The sequence below is a fragment of the Scophthalmus maximus genome, chromosome 3 (genome assembly GCF_022379125.1).
Source record: "Scophthalmus maximus strain ysfricsl-2021 chromosome 3, ASM2237912v1, whole genome shotgun sequence".
Lineage (NCBI taxonomy): Eukaryota > Metazoa > Chordata > Actinopteri > Pleuronectiformes > Scophthalmidae > Scophthalmus > Scophthalmus maximus.
In genome coordinates, this window is record NC_061517.1 from 7330001 (window position 1) to 7340968 (window position 10968).

General features: G+C 39.9%; 1 protein-coding gene across 1 annotated transcript in view; it reads right to left on the reverse strand.

Annotated features, from left to right (window-relative positions):
* Positions 1-10785, reverse strand: part of LOC118316546 (ADP-ribosylation factor-like protein 8A) — a 10792-nt gene extending 7 nt beyond the window's left edge. Inside the window, exons 1-7 of the mRNA XM_035644459.2 lie at positions 10188-10785; positions 9149-9229; positions 8073-8146; positions 7280-7373; positions 6511-6578; positions 6080-6150; positions 1-5435 (exon numbers count right to left, since the gene is read on the reverse strand). The exon at positions 1-5435 is cut by the window's left edge and continues 7 nt beyond it. Coding sequence (XP_035500352.1) covers positions 5383-5435; positions 6080-6150; positions 6511-6578; positions 7280-7373; positions 8073-8146; positions 9149-9229; positions 10188-10310 — 564 coding nt within the window. The 5' untranslated portion in view covers positions 10311-10785 and the 3' untranslated portion in view covers positions 1-5382. The remainder of the gene's footprint in view (positions 5436-6079; positions 6151-6510; positions 6579-7279; positions 7374-8072; positions 8147-9148; positions 9230-10187) is intronic.
* Positions 10786-10968: the final 183 nt, after the last annotated feature.

Genomic DNA, 10968 nt, shown 5'->3' on the forward strand with positions numbered 1-10968 from the left:
TCCATGGTGTTTTTATTAGTATCATACACAAGCATGTTTCTATTAAAACACATATCAACTGAATCAAATCATAATGTACAAACGGCCGTCTTCACCGTGTTGAACCCGACATGTGCAAACTCCCGACAACAGGATCAGCAACAAAACCAGAATAATACAAACACAACAGTGGTTAAACATCTGTGTTAGTGTCTTTGAGTAAGACAGTGCACAACCAGCAGCTCACTTCCTGTGTCTTTAATGGTGCGCTAATTGTTTTAGGTGAATCTGGTGAATCAGTCTTTAGTCTGGCTTCTGTATTTTAAAACTGATTTGAGGGCACACATTTTAAAAGTTAAGAAAAATTCATGGTCCTTTTAAAATACTTTAAATTATTTTATTAAAACATCAGGAGAAAATAATCAAATTTACTGGAGCTGGGCTGAATTTGAGTTTTTGATTTCCTGATTTCTTTTTGATTCAAACGAAACTCTTTTTGATCATTAGGATCTCGTATGACAAACAGGTGAAGGTTAACAGTTGCATTAGTTCTCACTGTGTGAGCAAAGACTGAAAATAAAGATGGACAACATGACACCTCCCAACGGTGAAGCCAAAATCATCTTCACCTCCCCCTGGTGGCTGGCTGCAGTATAGACAATAAGCCCCGCCCCTCCATGTGAGCAGATGGGACAGACTAAACTAAAAAAAAGAAAAGACGTTAAATAAATGTTTTCAAAGATGGTTTCTGTCATTTTAGGTAGTTCTTATCACACTGATGTATGTTCAAGTGCTCATGTTTCTGATAAGTTTGTTTTTATTAGTTATTTGAAGCTATGAAAACTAAGACTTTATGTTTGAGACGTGAGGCTGATTCGTGATTGGTCACTGATCGTCGTCATATACAGTCTATGTGTCCGACACAAGGACACTTAGGATACACACAGTGTTTGTCATGATGCTGCTGGTTGTGACTGGATTTTCGTTTTATGGCTGATTATGTTGTTAATCAGCAGTTGTCGACGTTCAGGTGATGATTCAACCAAATCTGATGATCTTAACACATTTTTCATCACATCCCGCACAGGTTCAGTTTGTACACGCACGGTCGGACACAGGTCGTTACTGGATATTTTTTTTTCTATTAAAAAAAGAAAAAAGGTCAAACTTTACATTACAATGACCATATTCCAGTGTATTCATCTGTTAGAAAACTACGGTAAAGCACATAGATCCTTCTCCGACATCATGTACTTAAAAACACAGTTTAAGCACAAAATCAATACTTCTGTTTTATTGCACTGTTTTAAGGACATTTCATGTTGTGTACTTTGTTTTACTTCTCTGTAGGTTAGTACTCAGGTTGATGCACTGGATTAAGGCCATTTTATGATAAAGTTGCACCAAAATAACCTTTTACTCGGTCGGGTCCCTACAGATATACAATCCCTGCCCTCCGCATGCAAACATAAGAGCCCAGAGCCAATCAGAAGCCAGGGATTTCAAGGTTCACACAGAACAGGACAGAAAATACCAACAGCTGTAATCTGAAGGTGTCGCCCTGGATTTACCAGACACCTCGTAGCTGGTACACGAGTCAAAGTGTCCGTCTCAGAGTTGACCACTAGGAGACAACAAATTTCAACTGTTCTCGTTTTAACTGTCCATTTGCTTTCTGGTCTGATTCCAATTATTGGTTTTTTTGTATTTCAATAAAGAAGAGAGAAATGCATACAGAAAATCACGGGGTGGAGAGTCATTTGGGGGTCAGTATGCTTCAAACGAAGCACTTGTATGATCCAACAATTAGTGTGACTTTTGAAAACCATAAATACCACGATCATGCTTACTTTACACAGCGACTTGCCTGGTGTGTCCAGCTCTGTTACACTCTTCATACAACTACTTCTGACCATTTTCAAGCCAATATTACTGAAACACCATTGATGTCCTTAGGGTAAGACTCTGTTAACCCCATTTGTACAATTCAACCCATCTTGCCTCTTTTATTTTTCGCCTTTAAACGCATTTTAACAAGATTTCAGAATATATAAACTAGTTTGTTTGAAGCATACTGAACCTTTTACCCCTGTTTCAAACCAACGGAATTCCTGTTAGAACAACTGGATCTATAAATGCAATTTATTATTATTATTATTATTATTATATTATCAAACCAAGGTGAACTGTGCCTTTGAAATTCACTTGGCAATCTGATCTGTCTGATGGCATAAATAACTAATAATCACTGTGCTGGCTGATCAACAGATCAATAAAGTTTGAGTGGCCCAGAAGGGAGTCAGACAACAACTCTTGGCTGGTTCAGAAAACACCAGAACCTGATATCTGGAGCAGCTGGAGACCAAACGGACATTTAGAGGCCAAGGGAGATTCAGTTTTTAATTCTTAGAGTAAAATGAACCAATGGGACTTGATACGGTGTGGTACAAGTTGTGCTTGTTGTTGTTGACTGGTTTCAGATCTAGGACGTACAGACATCTGCAGGGGCCTCCAGCTCCTTCAGATCCACCGCTCTGGGTATTTATTAAGGAATAAGCAGCTTTCCACTGTCGGGCTAAAGATGGCTCAACAACTGTTCACTATCACAGATTGCAGGTTCGACTCCGGCAAAAAAAGTAAAACGTTCTCAATAAAAATTACTCCATGATCGGACTTGTGTGTTTGGGAATTTGATCTTGCGTTTCTCCGAAGTTTGGTAGTGTGTTGCTGAGAGATCAACCTTGCTCTGTTGGGAGATCGCTTTCCCATTGTTGGGAATCCAAAAGTGGATTGTTCGCAGAAGAACCCATTCTACGAAAGTTCCAACATGGTCAGTTAAATTCAGGAGACCTAACCCACAAGAACGCACGTCTGTAACTGGGACAGCTTTCATGACCAGATCACCAGCTTGGACTTATGTGATTTTATTTAATAGACTTGTACATCGCTGTTGTTTCCCGACGCTACGAAGACACTGGCGCCAATTTCATGTGGGTGTTATTGTGATAAACAAAACATGAATGTACTTTAGCATAAATATACTTTCAAAACAATCTGTCATTTGTATAATGGTGGATCTAGCGTTCTGTCCTCTGCCATTGCTCCAGACAAAAGTGTGTTTGAGCTGAAGCAATTAAGTAGCAAACAGCCAATCAACAGAACCGAGTGAGACTGAGAAAAGGCCTGAAGTCTCTTGATACCAGACAAACCCGGTTTGGCCCGACAGTGAAGAGCAGGTGAGTGAGTGCGAGCAGAATTAATCTCCCACATACGATGCTGACAGTTTGACCACTCTTAAACAAAATGACCTTGGTAAAGAAAAAATATAGGCCATGTTGCTGTTTGTTCTGTCTGATTGGCTGCTGTCAGGACCAGGATGTGTCAGGGCGTGATATGAACCATTAGGAGGCCAGAGCTGGCCAATGATGTTGCAAGTGACAAACAGATGAATAAATATAAGTACTGTCAAAAATAGCATGAGGATGTGGGCATAATGCTAATGACGATCTTCGGACAAAGCTACATGCTCATGTTTTGAGTCTCATGATATATTTTAAGTAAACGTTTTAATCAGGTCTTCAGAGACATTTCTCATAACATCTTTTCTAGATGAGAATTTTTTGCCAATCATCAGCACATCACCTGAAAAACAGTGATAGCAATATTTGCTCTGTTTTGTTTGAGACAATGCTGTTTTAAAACAAACAAATTACGGGCTTACTACAAAAAACACCACAATATTTTCCTTCACATTCACCATTAGCTGATGGTAAAAGGTAGATCAGCATGAAAAAAACAATTAGTTTTATTTAATTTTTTTTGAAACAGGATTAATCCAAGATGTCATGAAATACTCAAAAATGCAAAGTCAATTTGCTATTTCATTTTCGAAACATTTTGTAACAATTTTCCTCCTCAGTATCAGTTTTTTATGACAGTAATTTTGCATTTTGATAATATTAAAAGGCAAATTTCTTAATAAACTTTCAAATCTGTCATACATATGAGCACATAAATAATTTTATATTTCAGTTGTAATTCAACACCACGTTTCCATCTTGTTATTAAAAAAAGAGGAAGGATAAATTTCTTCTTCTGTCATTGACAAAATGCATATGTCCAATTTTACACCTGGGATCATGAATTACGTTGTTAAAAGAAAACAAATGGATGAAAACATTTAAATCAATTGATTTTGAAATAAAAATTTAAATGTGACTGATTACATTTATCCTTTTAATCAGACAGGATGTAATGGCGCAGCCTGGTCACGTGACACCCCTGGTCCAATCAGCAGACTACTCAGAGCAGAAAACGCTGAACTCTAGCTGAGCGCCAAGAAAAGACTTATGAAGTCAGCAAACAACAATAAAAAATAATCACATTATAAAACAAATAAGAAATTAGAAGCTTATTACAGACATATGAAAAGAAATAATAACATTTCTCCTTCTCCAGTTTAAGTACCACTTCATTAAATCTGGACAGACCAGGTTATGTCACAATAAGAAGATTATTAACATTATTCTCATTAATATCTTACAAAACCAAAATCAACAGTGCAATAAAAAGGTTTTAATCCCTCGCTCAGCAGGAGGGAGAGAGAGAGAAAGACAGCGAGGGGCCCAGCAACGAGGAAAGAGAGGAAGAAGGTAACATCCAAAAATAAGAAAAGGGAGGAAGGAAAGATAGAGGGAGTACAGAAGAGGACAAGCAGTTTACGACGGACGAGGGAGGAGGAGAGGCTTCTCAGGATTATATAAAGGTGAAATAATGGATGGATAGATGATGTGGAGGTAGAGAGGGAAAGGTGGAAGGAGTGGGGGAGGAAATGAAAATCAACAGAGGTGGAAAAGAGAAGGAGAGGAAATGATTATGGCAGATTGGTGTTTATAGGATCATGGAAAATCTGAGGGAGGAAACAAATCCACAAAACAGCCTCCAGCTAAAAAAGGGCTAAATGTGTGTTGTGTTTTTTATGGCCATTAAAATGAAAAAAAATTCATTTATCAGTTTCTAGTTTTTGGCAGTTATGGTGATAAATAAAAGGCGGACTTTTTGGTGAGATTAATATACAAAGAGTTGTTCACCAATTTAAAAAAAAAACCCAGAATGGTGGAGGTTGTTGTGTGAATCTGTAAAGATGCACTGATACCACTTTTCTGTTGCCAGTGTCAAACAATGACGTGAGCGGTGGTTGGATTTTAAAAAAGAAGAAAAGAAATCAGCTCATCATAATAACAAAAATCTTCTCTTTCGTCTTGTCTGGATCCAAGATAAATATTTTTTTTTCTGACTGGGTGAACTGGGGTAGGGGTGTGTTTGATCAAAGAGAGAGAGAGAGAAAGAGGATGTGTTAGGGTGGGTGGGCGTGGCCTGTCGGTTGGGGGCGTGTATCTGTTCTCAGGAACTCGTCTTAGCCCTGGAGTGTTGGATCAGCCACTGGAGGGTGATGTCTGCAGAGAGAGACGTGTGATATCAGCAGAGAAAGAGTGTGTGCGTGTGTGTGTGTGTGTGTGTGTGTGTGTGTGTGTCTGGGTCAAAGCTGTATCTGTGTTTATGTTTGTCAATATGAAAACTTTTATTCTTTTTAATTCAAGTTCTATATATTTGCTTGCTTTTTTGTTTTGTTTTCATGTATAGTTATTTATGACAAAGGTAATGTTAAATTGTTAAGTTAAAATAACCACAGAGAGTCAGTTAGTGTTGCAGCCTAAACACAAAGGTTTATATCAAAATCCGTCCCGAAGCCACCACAATAATTATACTCCTGATTGAACACCCCTGAAGACACCGTTCATCATTTTAAGTGATCTACTGAAAAATGTGGGTTGTGTATTTTAGTGGGCATCGCAGTTGACACCTTCATCATCGTGTCAACACAGTGGGCTTATTGAGATGAATGAGGCAGCAGGGATTTTTCACACCGTGCTGAACACAGACTGACGCTCCGTCAACAATGATGAGTCTTCAATTTAAAACTAAAATATGTCCATGTGGAGGTCGTTTTAGTTCTAGACTATAGGGAATGTAAATGTGTCATGTAATCAAGGGTCGTCACAGGTGTGTGTGTGTGTGTGTGTGTGTGTGTGTTTCATACCGATGTTGTCTTTCTGCTTGCAGGAGATAGAGTAGCAGCAAATCTCTCTGTCCTGGATGGCCGACAGGTTCCTGATGGAATGAAGAAAAATTATCACTGTCCGCAGTTAAAACACTCATTCACGCAAAATACATTTTTTTTACTAGATTAATCAGGAGACGCCATTTGCTACAGATCAGCTAGGCCTTGTTCACACTCACACACGTTTGTTTTAAAAGTCGTCACTGTTGCTATGGTTACACCTGGTATTCCACTGGTATTCTATGCACTATGAATTAACTGCAACATTCAGAGTCATATATGTAGCTTGATACTGTATATAATATATTGTAATAGAATATAATAGAATAGAATATACTGACAGGCTCTTGACATAGCTGTACAGTGTGGACATCAGCATATGTACAAACTCGACTGATGTGTCAACTTACATCCTCTCTATGAGCTCCTTCTCATCCAGAGCTCCAGTCAGGTCCCTCTTATTACCCAGAACCAAAACCTGAAGACACACAGACAGAAAAGACATCAGCTAAACACACACAAAAAACACAACAGCTATCACACACAGCAGAAACTGCACCTTCTTCAATTCACAGTGAAGACGTGTTTTAGTTTGTCTCCTTGTTTCTTGTTGCGTCTGGTGCAGGCTCAGATTTAGTCCGGGTTTGTTCACGTTTGATCCCATGTGTTCTTCGCGTGGAGTAATTTTTCTAATAACCTCTAACATTGACTGACTAACTGAATTTAAATATTATAACCAAGCAGAGAGTGTAATGAAAACTTGTATGATCAGTGAGACAGAAGTAAAATATGCAGTCACCCTCCCCTCACTTAATGTCCGAGGACAGGACAAGAAAAGATGGAAGACGACCAGACGCTTCTCAAAGTGAAGATAGTATGTAACCCAGCATTAGTTAAGCATTAGGATTAGAACTATTTGTTTAGACCTGATGTCAATATGTTTATTGTGGTTCCCTCAGAGTTGAAGATTACAGCCAGTTCACTCAGGACAGTCAGGTTCCGTCAGGTCAAGTCAGTCCCGTCACTCTCGTTGGTTTGGTCGGATCATTCTGTCACATTTGTCAGGTTCAGTTGAGATCATCTTGTCCAGTCAGGTTGTTTTTGTTGGACTCAGTCTTGGACGGTCTGGTCTGACTTGTTCTGGTGAGTGTGTTGTTTCTTGTTGTGTCTTGTTCTTACAGGAATTCCCTGCAGCTGCGGTTTGTCCAGCAGGTTGTGGAGTTCGTTCTTGGAGGCTTCGATTTTCTCTGGATCTGCCGCGTCGACCATGTAACTAAAAACAAAAGAAAAACTGACTTAACATCTGCACAGTCTTTCAAAACGTTACTCCAAAGACTTCAATCTCTTCAACTTCCATTGGTCATTTGGTTTGACAGCAGGATAATATGAAACCTACTATACACATTTCCAAGAATCTTAGTGGAGGGATAGGACATGAGCCAAGAAAGAACCAATTACATTTTGTCCGAACAAAGAGGAGGATCCAGGGATGTTTTTATTACTTTCTTTAAGAATGTTGTGTCTTAAAAGGGTTAGGGGAAGAGAAATGTGGCACAACCCCTCAGCTTCACTTTCATAACATGCAAATTATACATGCAGAACAAATTTTGGTTCTCTTTGCTGCGTGAATATGACCCATTTGCCCTGCAGCTTTCTGACCACATCTCAGCAGGACAACTGGGTTAATACGACGCAGCTCCACAGCACAAAACCCCAGGACACTTCTGATCATCAATCTCAAGGGTTTTTCATTTTTCCAACGTGTTAACTGTGATTTGACCAAAATTTTGGTCAGCAACAGTTTTCAAAGATTAGATTTATTGATGATTATCTGCTGAGAACCTTCAGTTTGAACAGAAGGACGAGTCAGACTCGCGTATCTCTTGGCGTTGCTGTCGAGTTTGGACCCGGCAGAGACGTCCCAACGGCCCTTTAAGTGGCAGTAACCAGATCTTAGGAAACCGGGACTTACACAATAGCGCTGACTCCTCGGCAGTAACGCTCCCACATGCTCCTGAAGCGAGGCTGACCGCCGATATCCCACAACTACAGACACAGCGAGAGAGCAGCTCGGTTAGAGAAGATCATGTGTAAATATAATTAGCTTGTGATGAATAAAAAAGGACAGAAATACTGACACTTGAGTAAAAGTGTCTACATTTAAAACACACATTTTTATTTTTGCTTATTTATGTAAAAGACAAAAACAACATGTTTGAGAGATCATGTCTTGCTCTTTGATTCATAATCTGAATATTACTTTTTTCTTGTGTATCTAAATTTAAACCTGTTTATCTTATGGTTTCACAATTTTATTTACTGGATGAAAAAGAGTCTCTAGCCTAAATTATTGCTTCTAAAGATTAATGATGTCAGTAACAGCTACTGACTAATTCTTGATTAATACTAGCATTATTATTATTATTATCTTATCATATTTATTACCACTATTATGTAAAGTATTATAATATTATTTCAATGTGTTGACAGATGGCTCAGATTTTTATTTCAATCATTGGTAATACCCTAATGCTCACGTACCGACATGACTTAACGTCGGGCTTGTTCTGAGACCCACAGTTGTTTTCAATGGATGAATTAAATGAGGTCAACACGTAGTTAAAAAAAATCTCCAATTAAGAAGTTATTTGATGCTACTACATATACTTAACATGCAAGTGATGAAGATATGCATCAAACCCAGATTCTTATTATTGTATTAATAATTAATATTATTGTAATGACAGATGACAAGCATGTTCCAACGACTGCATCAACATAAGGTATTTTGGCTCCATGTTTGCACAGCAGAAGGAAGTGGAGACACGCCGTCTATCTTTGTATCATTGATTGTCTTCATATACAGTCATTGATTGTCTTTACATACTGTCATCGATCGTCTCTATATACAGTGATTGATCGTCTTAATATACTGACATTGATTGTCTTGATCATCCAACACTCAGTTCTATCAACCTGAAAAACTGTACATAAAGGTATAAAAAATGCACAGACAGCAAAGTCGAAGCAGGAAATTGAACTACCAACCTTGATAATGACGTTGCCCTTGGTGATCTTCCTCATGTTGAATCCAACTGTGGGAATCATGTCTTCACTGAACTGCCCAGACTGAAACACACAAACACACACACTTCTTACTGATACATATAAACCTTCCATCTACAGTACACACATATACACACACACACAGGTAGACTCACAAATTGAAAACAATAGGAATCATGCCGTTGCGGTTGGCAAAAATCCAAAATCAGAGGATTTCTCGTCTGCACTGGAAACGGTTTGTCTCATTTCAAAAGAAGAAACACTCAGTAGGCTGCACACCTACAGTCCAGCCACACAGGTGTTGTATTACACCCGCTCCTATCTGCTTTTATTCCGTGGCACCCATCTGACATGATATCATTGTTAGCAGTACTTTTATGACACGATCAAATCTCAACATAATTCCACTCATTTACAACCTGACCGGTCATAAAAGGTCATTAACAGACCTGCGTGGGGCTTGAATACAGAAGCTAAGACATCAATCTCATCGGGTGAATACCAATCTATGTTAGTAGGTCAGCCAGAAATTAAACCTGGGGCTGTTGTATGGGGGGGGGGGGGGGGCACCCAGCTGGTGATGTGTGACAGGGGGCTGACAGTGACCAGGGAGGAAAGGTCACAGTGTCAGAGGATCGACCAAATTCTAATAACAGCACCACGATGGGATTTCCAGCCCAGACATGAGGGGCTCATTCTATTCCCTTTTTCATAAAATCTGAATTTCCGGTGGAGGTTAAAATCAAATCACCGGTGCAGACGTGGGAGTAGCTGGACTGATTTAACAGACACACAGAGCCGAGCGTCTGTCATCTGTACAAAACGACCCGAGACTCAAACAAACTGACAGGACTCGGGAGTCATTCGTGTATCGATGAGTCGATCCGCGTTCTTGCTGGGGTCGACCGCGAGCAGCTAGCTGACCTCACCACCGCAGGATAACAATGGATGGAGCCAGATGCTAACTGGAAACGCTGGCGTTGGCACGTCCGTCGGCGGCTGCGTTGGCCCCGGATCTTACCGCTATCACATTGACGAAGGTCGTTTTGCCGGAGTACTGCAGCCCCACCAGGGTCAGCTCCATCTCCTCCTTCCAGAACAGCGCCTTGAACCAGTCCAGCAGTTTGTTGATCAGCGCTATCATCTTCGTCGTCTGACGCTAAAGCTAACGCTGCTGCTGCTGCCTCTGCTGCGGCTAGGTGGCTGTGCTAGCTAGCTAGCTGGCTAACGCCCCGGCAGAGTCCCTTTTTTCGAGACGATGACAGTCGCTGACACAACCACGGACGGGCAACGGGAAAACGGACGACACCGACTGGGTTAGTATGAACCGAAGATGATATTTAATAAGTCGGCGTTTTCAGGCTTCAATGTCCGCTCTGTTTTTCTGCGATGTTTACTAGCTACGCCTTTTTTTTGCCACAGCGCCGTCAAAAGATTTATTAACTCACACCACATCCGGTGCGGCCCTTCAAAATAGTTCGCAAAATAAAACAGTTTCCCTAGAACATATTGTTCAATAAAGTATTTATTTATGGACAAAATGAAAGAGAATATATATTTTTTATAAAGAATCCTCTGTAATTTTAACTTTTTGTCTTTCTGTAAGTTTCCTTATTATTGATCCTGTTGTTAGGTTTGGGAAAAGCTGTCAGCAGGGTGTCCGCTCTGCTTCCGGTTTGGGTGGAGTTGATCTGTGAAGCAGAGGAGAGCAGAAACAAGAGGAGACACATACTTCTGTGTTATGGAAATTCTGCCCTCTGCTGTAGACAGAAGGTACTTACTATAAAAATGAAAGGCAATCA